Source organism: Chlorocebus sabaeus, chromosome 11 (assembly GCF_047675955.1).
Source record: "Chlorocebus sabaeus isolate Y175 chromosome 11, mChlSab1.0.hap1, whole genome shotgun sequence".
NCBI classification, from domain to species: Eukaryota; Metazoa; Chordata; class Mammalia; order Primates; family Cercopithecidae; genus Chlorocebus; species Chlorocebus sabaeus.
In genome coordinates, this window is record NC_132914.1 from 106,888,351 (window position 1) to 106,904,683 (window position 16,333).

General features: G+C 52.3%; 1 protein-coding gene across 1 annotated transcript in view; it reads left to right on the top strand.

Moving 5' to 3' along the window:
• The window catches only part of FAM222A (family with sequence similarity 222 member A), a 56,472-nt gene extending 40,680 nt beyond the window's left edge, over positions 1-15,792 (top strand). The window contains exon 3 of the mRNA XM_008004643.3: positions 13,301-15,792. Coding sequence (XP_008002834.3) covers positions 13,301-14,577 — 1,277 coding nt within the window. The 3' untranslated portion in view covers positions 14,578-15,792. The remainder of the gene's footprint in view (positions 1-13,300) is intronic.
• The last annotated feature ends 541 nt before the right edge of the window (positions 15,793-16,333 follow it).

Below are 16,333 nucleotides of genomic sequence, written 5' to 3' on the forward strand. Positions count from 1 at the left end.
ACACCTCACCTGCCCCCATCCCAGGGGCGGGAGCCTCTTTCCCACAATATCCATGCCCACAAGGGGGCAAGAAACTCCGCCACCCATATTGCTCATGATAGATGAGAAGCTTTGAAGGCCTTGTCATCCAAGAGGATCAGGGAGCAGCTCTTCCCCAATTCCCACCCTCACCCCACCCCCACCCTACAGATCCTCAGGACACTGACAGGCTGGAGCTACTGCCCAAGTGAACCGCCGTCCACCAGCATTCCTGCAGGTGCCACTGCTTCCACTCATGCTAATAAAAGACGGAAGAAACAAAGCAATTTAAAATTCCAATGAAATTAAAAATAAATCTAGGGCCACACAGCAGATTCAGTTATATAGCTGTTGCTGAGTGCAGCCTGAGGGATGGAAGGAAGGTCTGGGGCCGCCCCCTGCTGCGGGTACCAAGCGTGCAAGAGGACAGAGGCTCGCAGATGAAGGGCCGGGAGCGGGCCAGATAGATCTCATCCCTGTTTAGGATTTAACAACTAAAGCTAAGCTCCGAGCCAACTAGGAAGGAAGTCAACCTCCTTCATTTACCAGAGTCCAACCACGATCCACTACAAACAAACTTGAGGTTTGATAAAATCAGAGGGAGACAAAGATCCAAATCACTGCTCGTCCACACACTGCACAGAGGCTGTGGCCAGCACAGATAAGCGAGGATGCGTAAATTAAAAGGTAGTATAAAGATTAGAAAGGAGTAAAATTATCTGCATAGAAAAACCCAAGAACCCAGTTGCAGTAGTCCCAGCTACTCAGGAGGAGTTCAAGAGATCAGCGTGGCCAACATATTGAGACCCTGTCTCTAAAAAAAGAAAAAAAAAGAAAACCCAAGAGAATAAGACGTTAGCAACATAAGATCAACATACTAACACAACTGTACTCCTTGACAGCAGAGGCTGGCAAACATTTTCTGTGAAGAGCAGATATTTTCAGCTTTGCGGGCCATACAGTTTCTTTTGTAATTTATTAACACTCCAGTTCTTGCAGGAATACAGCCACAGACATACATAAATGAATGGGTGTAACTGTGTTCCAATAAGACTTTATTTATAAAAGCAGGCAGCAGGCCAGATTTGGCCCACAAGGCAGTAGTTTGGGACTCTTTCTTTTTTGAAACAGGGTCTTGCTGTCACCCTGACTGGGCAGTGGCGTGGTCATGGCTTGCTACAGCCTCGACCTCCTGGGCTCCAGTGATTCTCCCACCTCAGCCTCCTGAGTAGCTGGGACTACAAGCTCATGCCACCATGCTCAGATAATTTTTTAATGTTTAGTAGGGATGGGGTCTCACTATGTTACCCAGGCTGGTCTTGAACTCCTGCCTCAAGTGACCCTCCTGCCTCAGCCTCCCAGAGCACTGGGATTACAGGCATGAGCCACTGTGTTTAGCCTGTCCATTTTTAAATTCAGCAATTTGTCTTTTTGTGAAGTTGTAAAACTTCTTCATATATTCTACATATAAGTCCCATATCAGGCACATGATCTGCGAATATTTTCTCCCAGTCTGGAGTTGTCTTCACTTTCTTTGTGGTATCCTTTGAAGCACAAAAGTTTTGAATTTTGATGATGTCAGGATGTCTTTGGTCACTTGTATTTTTGGTAAGAAGGCTTTGCATATCCCAGGGTCATTTTAGCTCTTTCATTTAGGTCTGTAATTCTTCTTTTTTTTTTTTTTTTTTTTTTTGAGATGGAGTTTTGCTGTTGTTGCCTAGGCTGGAGTGAATGGCGCAATCTTAGCTCACCGCAACCTTCCTGCCTCAGCCTCCCAAGTAGCTGGGATTACAGGCATGTGCCACCATGCCCAGCTAATTTTGTATTTTTAGAGACAGAGTTTCTCCATGTTGGTCAGGCTGGTCTCGAATTCCCGACCTCAGGTGATCTGCCCGCCTCGGCCTCCCAAAGTGCTGGGATCATAGGTGTGAGCTACTGTGCCCAGCCTGTAATTCATTTTAAGTTTTGTATACATCATGAGGAAAGTATCCAACTTCATTCTTTTGCATATTGATATCTAGCTGTCCCAACACCATTTGTTGAAGAGACCAGTCTCTCCTACTGCGTTGTTTTGGCTCCCTTGTGAAAATCAATTGACCATAAATGTAAGGGTTTATTTCTGGATTTTCTTCTCTTTTTTTTTTGAGACGGGAGTCTCTCTCTCTCGCCCAGGCTGGAGTTAAGTGGTGCCATCTCGGCTCACTGAAAGCTCCATCTCCCAGGTTCATGCACTCTCCTGCCTCAGCCTCCCGAGTAGCTGGGATTACAGGCGCCTGCCACCACGCCTGACTAATTTTTTGTATTTTTTTTTAGTAGAGACGGAGTTTCACCATGTTAGCCAGGATAGTCTTGATCTCCTGACCTCATGATCTGCCCACCTCGGCCTCCCAAAGTGCTGGGATTACAGGCATGAGCCACCGCGCCTGGCCTATTTCTGGATTTTCTATTCCATTGATCTATATGTCCATCTTTATGCCAGTACCACACTGTCTTGATTCCTGCAGCTTTCTATTAAGTTTTGAAATCAGAAAGTGTAAATCCTCCAACTTTGTCCTCCTCCTAAAGATTGTTTTGGCTATTCTGAGTCCCATGAAGTGTAGTCTCAGCTTGTCAAGTTTTGCAAAGAAGCCAGCTGAGGTTTTGATAGAGATTTGCATTGGATTTATGGGTCAACTTAGAGAATATTGCTGTCTTATTATTGTCTTCCAATCCATGAACATAAGGTGTTTCCATTTATTTCTTTCAACAATGTTTTACAGTTTTCAGATTTTGAGTTTTGCTCTTTTATTAAATTTATTCTTCAGTATTCTTTTTGATGCTGTTGTAATTGGAATTTTTTTAATTTTTGGATTGTTCATTGTGAGTATATAGAAACTGTTGATTTTTGTATATTGATCTTGTATCCTGTAACCTTGCTGAACTTCTTTATTCTAATAGTTTTTTAGTGAATTTCTTTGGCTATCCTGTATACAAGATAATGTCATCTGTGACTAGAGATGGTTTTACTTCTTTCTAATATGAATGCCTTTTATTTTGTCTAATTGCTCTGGCAAAAACTTTTATTACAATGTTGAATAGGAATGGAAAGATACTTTGTCTTATTCCTGATTGTAGAGAGAAAGAATTCAGTATTTTAAGTGTCATGTTAACTATGTAGTTTTCATAGTTTTTTGAATATTTTTATCATGAGGGATATTGATTTGGCAAATGCTCTATGTCTACTGGGATGAACATGTGGTAGTTGTCCTTCTGTCAATATGGTATTAACATTAATTGATTTTTGGATGTTGAACTAACCTTGCATTCCTGGGATAAATCCCACTTGGTCATGGTATATAATCCTTTTTCTAAGTGGCTGGATTTAGTTTTGCTAGTATTTTGTTGGTTTTTGCATCTGTATTCATAATGGCTATAGGTCTATAGTTTTTTGTGTGTAATATCTTTGTTTGGTTTTAGAATTAGGATAATACTGGTCTTACAGAATTCATTTGGAAGTGTCCTCTCTTTTTTTAATGGAAGAGGTTGTGAATAATTAATTCTTATTTAAATGCTTGGTAGAATTCACCCATGAGGCCATCTAGGTCTGGGCTTTTCATTGTGGGTAGTGTTTTGATTCCTAATTCAATCTCTTTACTTGTTATAGGTCTATTCAGATTTTCTATTTCTTAAGTTAGTCTTGGTAGTTGATGCCTTTCTAGGAATTTGTCCATTTCCTCTAAATTATGAAACTCTGACAAAAGAGGCAAATGGCCTTTATGGAGAAGGTAAGTTTATTCAGTGGTATTTTTTAAAGACCTAAATAAACTTAGAAATATGTCATGCATATAGACAGAGATTCAAATGGAAGAAGTTCAATCCAATCCCTATATCTTGAGCATTTATGTGTGTGTAACTCAAAAGCTGACTTAATTGATAAAAACAAAGGGACCAAAAATGGCCAAGGCACTTTTGAGAAAGAAGTATCAGGGTTGGGGAAGGGGCTTGTCCTGTTACAGCTTAAAGTTGAGACAGTGGGATCAGCACAAGGACCAGGAGACAAAGCAGGGATTGCAGATCACTGGGGAGACAAATGCCATGCTGGGACAAGTGGTTATCCATAGGGAATAAGTGACAGAGGAGCCCTACTTCACACCATACCCAAAAAGGAATCCCAGGCAGACTAGAAATCTAACTTTTGGAAAGCGAAACCATATCATTCTTCGATGAAAATGATGGAGAATATAATCCCCAGGATAGAAAGGATTTCCAAAATGAGAGAAAAAAAAGACAAGCCACAAATTGTGAGTGGGTGTCTGCAACACTTATAAAGAACCAGTGTCCAGAATAGAGAGCCACGGATGTGGCTGCAGAAAGACAGTGATGGGAACAGGCAGAGAGCCAGTGGTGGGGAGGGAACGGGACAGGTAGGTGAGTCAGAACAACACATATATGGTTGGAGACAGACAGGAGTAGGTCTGTGTCTGGAGGAAGGTAGAGATGAGGCCAGGCTAAAGGCAAAAGGACAGGCAGCAACATTAGGACAAGACAGGAAACACAGACAAATCTGGAACCCTGGGTGCAGGCAGAGAGTAAGGTGTGGGCTCCCAAAGACAGAGCCCTGCTAGGGAGTGGGCAAGGGAAACTGAGGAACATGGGAGTATCAAGAAAGTCAGGCTAGAGAGGGATTAAAGTGTCCCTAGCCCCACCTGCAGGGCTACCTTGGCTGCTTCAGGGCTGTGGGGTATAGAAGTTGTGTGTGGATAAACGTGTGCCTAGAGCACCTGACTGTCTTTGTATGTTGAGGGTATCCCTGAATGGGCACACATGTGATCACCTCAGCACATGTATGTAGCTTGCGTGTGTGCACATGTTAGAGAACGAGATGCAGGGTCCTTTGTACAGGGCTCATTGTTCCCTGCTACCCTCCATTGCCATTTCTGGCCCAGAAAGAGCTAGAAGGAAGGTGGCTAGCCTTTTCTGAGCACCTGTACCAGGCTGACTGACATGCATTCTGTCATTTCATCTCCATTCCCCTGCCCTCAGGGGAAACAGACATCAGGAGAGCTGCAGTCACTTTCCTGAGGTTCCCTGGCTGGTCACTGGGGCACGTGGATTCACACCTGTGGCTGACCTCAGGCGCCCTCAGGCTACCGCCCCAGTCACTGGGCTGGGGCAGGGTCCCTGGGACAGCCAGGAAGGTATGGAGCAGCCACTCCTGCCCCTCCCATAGAGGCTGGAGAACAGCTGTGTCTGCCCTAGCCCAGCCGCCATCCCTGCCCCCCCTCCTGGACGACCTCATTAGGGATTCTGCCTCTGCCACCAGCTAATTAGTGTCACGTTAATTGAGCATTCAGGAGGCTGCCACCTCCAAGGGCAGAGTGTGGCAGCGAAGGGGAATGCAGATGTGGAGCTGCTCCCCCCGACGAGCTGGGGCCAGGCCCTGTGCCAGGGACCCCTTCCATCCTAGAAAAGCCCTGGATGCCCCTTGCTCCCCCATTTCAACACAGATAATACCCTGCGCCCTCACAAAGGAGGCAGTAGACAAAGCATGCAACAGCTTGAGAAAGAAACGACAGTGGGTGAACACCTACTGTGTGCTTGCACACCTTTCACTCTCCCCTCTGGAAGGCGAGAATTTGCTCCATTCTACAGTCCAGAAAGCTGAAGTCCACCAAGGGAACCCCTTCTCCAGGGGCATGCCCAGTGAAGCAGTAGGAACCTAGGACCGCAGGGGGATCCAGGAGGTAGCTCTGGTGCCAGAACTCAGCTCCAAGCCTCCTGTCTGCCACTCCCATCTCCTTGGACAGGTGACTTGCCCTCTCTGAGCCTCAGCTGCTCATCTGTCAAATGGGGGCAGCCCCAGAATGCACCCCACAGGGTGATGAGGGCTGAAGAACAGACACGCCTCTCCCTGGACCCAGCCTGGCCCTGCCTGGCCCACTCTGCGGTAGGTGCCTGGGGTCCCATATCACAGGCCCTGTGGTGCAGTGTTGCAGTGCAAGCTCCTCACTGCTCCACGGTCCCTCTGCACACCCCCAGCCCACTCCGCCTGCCCTGCCCCCTCCTCAGCTTCTGGAGGCCTGCTCTCGTGTCTCCCTGTAGCAACATTAAATCCCACTCAAAGGGCTGGTTTTAATTGGCTTAATATACTCGTTAATAACCGCATCTATTTAACACACCTGTAAAAGGCCCATACCATTAACTTAATGGCAGTGGCAGCTCATCCAGCACTTCCAGCCTAGCCAGCCTTTTAAATTTCCCGACAAGTCTTTAATGGGGGCCACAGCAGGCAGAGGCAGAGCAGGGGAAGGAGTGGCCCAGTACACAGTGGGAAGCACCCTGGTTTCTGCACATTCGAGCCCAGATGCTGCCTGGCAGCTGCCCCTGCAACCTCTCAAAGGCCTGGGAACGGGATTCTTTGGCCTTGGAGCCTCCATCTATGGGACGCTTCCCAAGCACCTTCGGTGGTGGCAGCCACAGTTATTTAGATGTCAGGGTGGTGAGAAAAAACAGGATCTGCCCTAGAAGGTCTCCAAATCTAGACCAGGATAAAAGTTGACCGTCAGCTACAGCATGGGGGTCCTACGAGGGCACGTCAGGGGCTGCCTGGCTGGGGGACACCTTGGCTGAGATCTGAGGGTCAGGAGAGCCAGTGGGCCGGGGGTGTGTAGGCAAATTCTCTTACTGCATTTACCCAGCACACAACGCAAGCTCCTACTGTGTAGCATGCACCAGTGGGCACCAGTGCATGGTGGAGTGCTGGGTCCCTGCCTCATAGACAACACCCCCCCCCAACAGTCCCACATTCACCACTTTGGATCAGGTGCTGTGCCCCACAGATGAGGCCCTTCGCATAGGGGCGTCAGGCAGGGGAAACAGATGCAGACCGGGAGAGCAGTCTGTCCAGGTAGTCAGCACAGGGAGGCAGCGCTTCAGTTAGACCCTAAAGGACCAGTGAGGCTTCGGTTATGGAGGGAAGAGGGCACATCAGTGTGAGAGAACGGGCCCAAGCCACAGTACCGACGCTGCCCAGTGACTGAGAGCAGAGGCCAGGGGGATGGAGGACCTGGGCTCAAATCCTGGCTCACAAATCCTCTCACGGCCACCAGAGGTCTCAAACTGGCGGCCTGTGGGCCACATCCCACCCACCTGGTGTGTGGTTGGCCCTGCTGGGTATTTGAATGCTGCTTAAATATGAATTTTCTCTGGACAGGACACACCCTCCCCGCCTACCTCAGTCCCTGCCATCTGTCCTCTATAGGCATTTGTTTGTGACCCCCGCTTGACACTCTACTCCTTGAATGTCTGACCTTCTCTTCTGAAGCACGGGGCTGCCATGAGGACTGCGCAAGGGCAAGGCCGTGAGGGTTTGGCACAATGCCTGGCCTGGAGGGAATAGTCAACAGAGGGTGGCATATGAGAGGAAGCTGGGGACGCCGTGTGTGGCTCCAGGGGCCTGTGAGAAGGAGGCCTGGGCCAGGTGGCCAGGGCCTTGAATACTACCCTGAGCAGCTCAGACTCACACAAGCAGGAGCTCAGTGGAGGACGTTACAGAAAGAGGCAGCTGGGGAGCTTGGAGGCAGTGGAGGGGGCTCTGACGAAGTCATCACCAACCCTACAACCATGTGCCCACTGAGGGTAGGCACTGAGCTAGGCCAGCTCTTAACAGCTCTCACAGAACCTCCCAGGTCAGCAGCAGTATTCACCCATTTCACATGAGGGAAAATGAAAGCTCAGAGAGGGACAGTGGTGTGCCTAAGGCCACACAGCCAGTGTGTGGCAGAGCTGGGATTTGAACCAGAGCCATGGCTCAGAGTCCACATTCCACCTGCAGCCCCACCCCCAGGCGCTGTAAGGCTGCCCCCCAGGCCTCTGTCTTCCCAGGAGTAGAAACTGCCTCACCAAGGCGGGTAGGGAGCCAGAAGGGGCCACAGGAGTAAGAGGAGCTTTGATGCAGCTGCCAAGGGCACTACCCCAGGCTCCAGGCAGGACCCGAGGAAGGCAGGGAGCTGTGCACCCCTCCCCACATCCTAAATCAATACTCAGTTACTGGCTACTGGCAATTATAGAAAAGCACAGAGAAATAAAATCCCCCTGCCATCCCATAACCCGCGCCCTCGTCGCCAGGTGGGCTGCATTTGGGGCTTGTTTCTTCACGCCTTGGTTCCACCTCCTTCCAGAGAGGAGAGAGCCTGTGAGGGTGTAGTAAGCTACAGGCACGTGGGAGCAGCCTCTTTCCATGTGCCTGCCCCGTCCATATCCCCCACATCTCCAGGGCCTCTCGAACCTCATGTTTAGGGCCCAGCAAGTCCCATTGCTTCTGAGGGCCCCTGGGTGTGGGTACTCTGCCTGGAGCCAGCAGTTGGGCAGCTCCTAGGGCTTCCTTTGGCCCCTCTCCAGCCAGCAGCCTGAGGGGTCTTAGGAAGACCCCAGTCAGATCTCTGTCTTCTTGGCTCAGAACCTTCCAACGTGGAAGAAACCCCCACCCTTTGCTGATTGCATGCTCTTGGGAAACTCTGAACTTCCACTTCCTGCTCTGTACAGCGGGACCTGCACGAGTCACCTACTGCTGTGTGACAAGCGAAACTCAGTGGCTTAAGGCAGCAACAGTCACTTAATATCTCTCATGGTTTTGGTGGCTTAGGAAGTCGGGAGCAGCTTGTCTGAGTGGTTCTGCTCAGGGTCTCTCATGAGGTTGCAGTCAGGATATTGGCCAGGGCTGCACTCTCATCTGAAGGCCTGACTGGGGCTGGAGGATCTACTTCCAAGAAGTCTCACATGGTCTTCTTGGCTGCAGTTCATGGCCACATGGGCCTCTTTCTCCATGGGCTGCTCCGGTGTCCTGACACAGCAGTGGCTTCCCCCAGAACAAGTGGTCTGAGAGAGTGAGTAAGGAGGAAGCCATAACTACTTTTATGACTGAGCCCTGGAAGTCATATTCTTTCACCTCCAGAGTATCATACTAGTTATACAGGTCAGTCCTGTTTAGTGTGGGTCTCAGGGACTGGACAGGGCATGAATACCAGGAGGTATAAAAATCATTGGTGTGAGTGGCAGATCATGGAGGCCAGCTGCCAAATGTCATAACTTGTCTGTTTCCTCATCAGTAAAACGGGGACTATCTCCCACCTCTAGGTTGTTGGGGCCTCCAAATGAGAGTCGTGAAGAAAAGCCATGGAGGGTGGATGCCATGGCATCTCAAAGTGCTGACCTGTAATCCCAGCACTTTGAGACACCAAGGTGGGAGGGTCACTTGAGCCCAGGAGTTTGAGACCAGCCTGGGCAACATAGTGAGACCCCATCTCTACAAAAAATATAAAAATCAGCCAGGTGTAGTGGCACACCCTTGTAGTCCCAGCTACTTGGGAGACTGAGGCAGCAGGATCACTTGATCTTGGGAGGTCGAGGCTGCAGTGAGCTATGACTGTGCCACTGCATTCTACCCTGAGTGAGACCCTGTCTTAAAGAAAAAAAAAAAAAGAAGAAGAAGAAAAGCCATGGCCATGGAGCCTAGCACATACTAGACACTCACCAAAATGAGCTTCTGTATTGTGGCACTTTCTGTGGAATGGCAGAGGGACCAGGTCACCCTCAGTGAGCCCTGTTGACCACATGGGGGCAAAATGCCCCTTCTTTCAGTGAATGGGGACTAGGAACAGGCATTTTTCTTCTTCTTCTTCTTAAGGTTTTAAACACCTAATTTATTCCATCCATTAGATAGATTTTGTAGATTTAATCATTTTCACAGTTGGTGGCTCATTGGATACTCAAGATAAACTCCAAATGAAAGTATAATGGTGAGGACAAATGAGTTTTCACACCACAATGGCAGAAACTTGCTTGGGAAGAGAGTTTAAGAGGAACAAAAATACATACAGATATAATTTTTTTTCCCCCGGCAGCTGCTTTTGCTGACTCCAGTAGGTTACCACAGTTAATTTCACCAGTTTTGTTCATCTGTAAAATTGCATAAAAGTGACATTTTTGTGCTCATTATAGCAACTGCTGATTTATGGCTGGTAAATGAAGAGCTGGTCCCTTTTTTGCGGGACTCTCCGAGTGGCGCTAAGTGCCCATGAAATTGCTTGTATAATGTAGTTTAAATCCAATCTCGGAGAAAGATTCCCCCGTTGGCCAAAGTGACATTTCCATTCTCCACACCGAGTTTATTTTAGGCCACTTAGGAGGAGGCTGCCCCGGGCAGCGTCAGGATGGGGGCCATGGCCGGTCTACTTGCCCAGCCCCAGCGAGGCCGGATGGACGGAGAGCCACCTATTTCTTCACTCCCTGCTGCCCTGGCCAGGTCAGACCACACCGTTCACCCCAGGGCAGAGGCAAATAAGGCGACGGAAGCTCATTTGCCTAGGCTCATAGGCCTGCCCATGCCTTACCCTGCTTAAAACCTCCCATGGCTGCCCAGTGTCCCAGGTCGGGGCTTCTCCCCCTTGGTACCGCTGACAGTTGGAACTGGACGCTTCTCTGTGGCAGAGCTGTCCTGTGCATTGTAGGATGTTTAGCGGCATCCCAGGCCATGACCCACCCAATGCCAGTAGCACCTCTACCCCTAGCTGTGACAGCCAAACATGTCTCTACACACAGCCAGAGCGCCCCGTGCAGCGAAGAGGCTCCCCTGCTCTGGCTCGAGGCCCTCCCGGCCAGCTGCCTCTCTTGGGCTTCTCTCTGCAAGCCTGCCCCAGGCTCCCTCTCTCCTCCTGAGTCATTTACAGTTCCCACCAGACTACTTACCTCCCAGGGCCGTTGCCTGGGCTGTTTACTCTGCCTAAAATCTGTTTCTCTCCTCCCTTTTCACCCCTTCTACCAGTGGCCCAGGACTTAACCAGGATATCGTTCCTTTTGGGAAGCTGTCTCTGGACCCCCATGTCCCGCCACTGCCTGTTCCTCTCCATCCCGTTTCACTTGGACGAGCCCCGAGGGTGTCAGGGACAATGCTTTAGAAGGATGGGACGTGGCCTGTGGCCTTCTGATCAGTGGGGAGGTAGCACGGTCCGCACTTTATCCCCGCTGCAATGCCAGTCCCACCTGTGCCCGTTGGAAGGGTGGCATGAGCCCCCTGCCCCTTCCTTATCTGGGAGGGCCCTTTCTCTGGGCAGACGGGGAGGGTATTAATACTAACGCTCACAGAACGCCAGCTTTTGTTAATGCCATCTACCGTGCGTGACCTGTCAAACCCTCCCAGCCACCTTGGGAAGTAGTATTAGCGACAGCATCACCCCATTTCACAGATGAGGAAGCAGAGGCTGAGTGGTGAAGCTCCTCTCCCAAGCCCCCCTGAGAGTCATGAGCTCTAAGCACCTGTGATGTACCTCACCCCTTACTGAGCCCCCTGGTGCCTCTATTCCTTGAGGCCACCTTGCAGACCTGGCATGATCATGACCCCCTTTCTACAGGTGGGAAAACTGAGGCTCAGCTGGGCAAACTACATGCCCAGCGCCATTCCATCTGCCTCATGAACTCCATCACCACCACTCTCCACACCCCCTCGGCCCCAGGAAAGCCGTGGGCTACCCTTGGGAATGTCTCAGGACCAGGGAGGGGCTTTGGATCGGGGCAGGAGTCTGCCCGCCATGGCCCTCCTTCCCCACGGCAGGGCCAGTTGTGTCCACTTACAGTGGCACTACTGGGTACAGCCTGCAGTTCAGAGCATACCCTTCAGCCCCACGTGGATGGCTCACTAAAAAGGCAGCAGCAGCCACGCTGGCCTTGCAGGTGACCAGTAGACTCAGGGAGGGGCCAGGAAGCAAGAGACAGCAGCTCGCTCTGGCACTAAGCCCCATCTGCCCTGTTCACATAGGAGCACGCTTCACCAGCCCATGAGGTGGGCAGGGGGTCACCATCCCGTTTCACAGGTGAGGAAGGGAGGCACAGGGAGGATAAAAGAGTTAGAAGGAAGGAATGTCCCCAGAGTGGTGACAGAATAAAAGATGACACCAAGCACTGGCAGGTTGTGGGGTCACTGGAACTCCTGTGCTCTGCGGGTGGGAGTGTAGCCGGGCATGGTCTCACAGGTAAATGGTCAGGCATTTTCTCCCGAAGCCGGGCAGCGGCATCTGCCCCGTGACCCAGAAATTCCATTCCTGGGTATATTTCCAACAGAACTCTGCATGCGCTAGGGGCCATGGCACTGTATTTATTTACTTTTATTTTTTTGAGACAAGGTCTTGCTCTGTCGGCCAGGCTGGAATGCAATGGCACAGTCACAGCTCACTGCAACCTCCAAGTCCTGGGCTCAGGTGATCCTCCCACCTCAGCCTCCAAAGTAGCTAGGACTACAGGCATGCACCATGATGCTTGGCTTTTCTCTCTCTCCCTCTCCCTCTCTCTCCCTCTCTCTCTTCTTTTCCATAGAGATGAAGTCTTGCTGTGTTGCCCAGGCTGATCTTGAGCTCCTGGGCTCAAGCAATCCTTCCACAGTTTCCCAAAGTGCTGGGATTACAGGTGTGAGCCACCTCACCCAGCCTGTGGCACTATTTCTATCAGCTAGAAACAACCCAAATACCATCAAGAATAGAAAGGATGGGCCAGGCACAGTGGCTCGTGCCTATAATCCCAGCACTTTGGGAGGCCGACGCAGGAGGATCACTTGAGCTCAGGAGTTTGAGACTGGCCTGGCCAACGTGGCACAACCCCGTCTCTGCAAAAAATACAAAAATTAGCCGGGTATAGTGGCGCATACCTAGGATCACTTGAGCCTAGGAGGTCAAGGCTGTAGTGAGCCATGATTGCACCACTGCACTCCAGCCTGGGTGACAGAGCAAGACCCTGTCTCTAAAAGAACAGAAAGGATGAACAGATTGAGGCATAGTCACACAATAAATACCATATATCAATGAGACAGGCCAAACTACTCCCCACGCAGCCACCTGGATGACTCTCACATAGTATGAAGTGACAGAAGCCAGGTGCAAATGAGTGCATACTGTAGAATTCCATCTTACCACTTACACAAACCAGGCACAACCAGTCCGTGTTAGAAGTCAGGATAGTGGTTGGCGTGGTGTGGTTAGAGACTGGGAGGGGCCCGGGGACCCTGCAGGGGATTAGCAATGTCCTGTCTCTTGGCCTGGGTGCCATAAAACAGTTGTGTTCCTTTTGTGAAAGTTCATCAGGCTTATGATGCAGGCAGTTCCCTGCACTTTACACTCAAATTCAAAGTTTAAAAATGTAGAAGGAATAAGGAATGAAATGAATGGGAAATGAGTGGAGGGGGAGGGACTCGTGAGCCCTGTGGGGAAAGGTAGGCATGGCCTCCTGATGGACCCTCACACGCGCTTTCCTCCCGCAGGCGAGGCGGTGGCCAGCGCCATGCATTCCTCCCGCTACCCAAGCCCGGCAGAACTGGACGCCTATGCCGAGAAGGTGGCCAACAGCCCGCTGTCCATCAAGATCTTCCCCACCAACATCCGTGTGCCCCAGCACAAGCACCTCAGCCGCACAGTCAATGGCTATGACACCAGTGGCCAGCGCTACAGCCCCTACCCACAGCACACCGCTGGCTACCAGGGCCTTCTGGCCATTGTCAAGGCCGCGGTTTCCTCCTCCAGCACGGCCGCACCAGCTGGGCCCGCCAAAAGTGTGCTCAAGAGCGCTGAGGGCAAGCGGACCAAGCTGTCACCGGCCGCCGTGCAGGTGGGCATTGCACCCTACCCAGCGCCCAGCACTCTGGGGCCCTTGGCCTACCCCAAGCCACCTGAGGCGCCTGCTCCACCACCCGGCCTGCCTGCAGCCGCCACTGCCGCCTCCATCATCCCCCTGCCAGGCCGGGGCCTGCCCCTGCCACCTTCCAACCTGCCCTCCATCCACAGCCTCCTCTACCAGCTCAACCAGCAGTGCCAGGCCCCGGGCGCCGCACCCCCTGCCTGCCAGGGCGTGGCTGTTCCCCATCCCAGCCCTGCCAAGCACGGCCCAGTGCCCAGCTTCCCCAGCATGGCCTACTCGGCCGCAGCCGGTCTGCCCGACTGCCGGAAAGGCACTGAGCTGGGCCAGGGAGCCACCCAAGCCTTGACGTTGGCTGGGGCCACCAAGCCTGCAGGGTACGCAGACAGCGGCCTGGATTACCTGCTGTGGCCGCAGAAACCACCCCCACCACCGCCCCAGCCACTTCGTGCCTACAGTGGGAGCACGGTGGCCAGCAAGTCCCCCGAGGCTTGTGGGGGCCGGGCATATGAGCGGGCCAGTGGGTCACCCCTCAACTGTGGCGTGGGGCTGCCCACCAGCTTCACCGTGGGCCAGTACTTTGCAGCCCCCTGGAACAGTGTGCTGGTGACCCCCACCAGCGACTGCTACAACCCGGCGGCGGCAGTGGCAGTCACGGAGCTGGGGCCGGGGGCAGCCCGGGAGCTGGCTGGGCCTCCCGCAGATGCCCTCTCGGGCCTGCCCAGCAAGAGTGTGTGCAACACATCAGTGCTGAGCAGCAGCCTGCAGTCGCTGGAGTATCTCATCAATGACATCCGGCCGCCCTGCATCAAGGAGCAGATGCTGGGCAAGGGCTATGAGACGGTGGCCGTGCCCCGGCTACTCGACCACCAGCATGCCCACATCCGCCTACCCGTCTACAGATAAGGCCTGCCCTGTGGATGCACGGACACGCGGACGGGGCGTGGAGCAGGGAGGCAGGTGGAAGAACAGGGTGGGCGGCTCACAGGGGCACTCAGCCCCACCCTGTGCCTGCTGATGCCCACAGGGAAGCCAGGCTGGTTGCCGCCTTGCTGTGGCCGGATGGAGGGTGGCAGGGCAACCTCACATACCAAGACCCCTCCCCACCATCGGTTGTCCCAGGACACAGGGAGGGCCTGGGGGCAGCCACTGACGCCCACGCCTTCCTTTAAGCTGGCAGAGGCAGGGAGAGAGAAACCACTCAAAAACAGGAATGGTTCTTTCTGGGCCTCCTGGGACAGAGGCCCAGGCTAAGGTGGGGTGCAGGAAGAAACGGGTGCACCAGAGTCAGGGTGGGGGCAGAGCAGCCCCCAGGGGTCAGGCAGCTATGTCTCCCCACACTGACTCCCCAGTATTCTGGAAAAGGGGCACAGGAGGCCGATAGGAAGTCACTGGGCCCAGAATGTCTCCCCACCAGCCAGGTGAAGACCACTCTGACAGAGGCCCCAGCGACTATACCAGTCCCCCTGTTTCTCCTCCCCTTGCCCCCACCATTCCTTGCTAATACAGAGTTGCACCCCATCCCCATTCTCCAAACCCTGGACTACCATCTTCCCCCTTCTCTCCAATACATCTTATAGGGCTGCTGGGTACAGTTGTGCAAGCTGTGCACTGCACAAGGGCACCTTGTCCAAGGAGACACCACTTTCACCCAAACTTGTATATTTATTACAATTTTCTGCATCTTGAGGAAGGGGCGTCATTTTCCTGTTCGCACAAAGGCACCACAGGGGCTAACAATGGGCCTGCAATCTTAGATCCCATTCAGAGAGAACCTCCCTTGCCTTTGAGGGGTCTCTTGGGACTCTCCTGGTTTTAACTGGGAGGCCTAATCCAATTCCTTTCCTGCAAACCACCCTCCAAGGCCTGTCCCACACGATCAAGTGGGGGAAAGACAGGCAGGAGTCCCCTCATGAAGTCCCCAAGTCCTGGCCCCTCTGGCGCTCTGGAAGCGGTACTGTATCTCTCTCCAAGGCCTGTTCAAGCACTAAGTGCATTTACAAATCTCTGAGAATGTTTTTTTTTTATACTAAAATTGACCATTATATTCTACTGTGAGAAGTGCAGTCTGCACTATATTGTTTTAAAAACGAAGAGAAAGAAAAAAAAGGAAAACACAGATGGTGCCTCAGCTGTCGGGTTGCTTTCGTAGCTCTTGTTTTCGTTTTCTTTCTTCCTCCCCTTAGGAGTGAAAGGGGCTGTCTCCTCCCAGCTGACCAGGCTTGCAGCCCAGGAGGGAAGCGGGCCAGGAACCTCCGGGTACCTCCTGTGCGTGGGGCATTCCGCACTCAGTGCTTCCCCTCTTCCAGCTCTTTCAAGATGGACATTGTCATTTAGCACACAGGCTGATGGCCGCTAGGTCATGGCCAGCAATCCATCCCCACAGCAGCAGAGACAGAACCCAAACGGGGGCCCTCTTCCTCATTCCCTCGATGGTGGTCTTGAGGGGGCATCTCCCCTCCACAATTTATTCCCAGCTCTTCCTCTGTACCTGGCATGCTCCAAGGGGCCATGGTGGCAGTGGGGCTGGGGACAGCCACAGTGGCTAGACAGCAGCCATCTCCGTGGCCAGCTGCCTCTCAGCCAGGCCAGACACCCCAGTGTCCACCCACCCCCTGCTCTGGTGCCCGGGGATTTGCAGGAGACCACCCCCGCCCCAGGG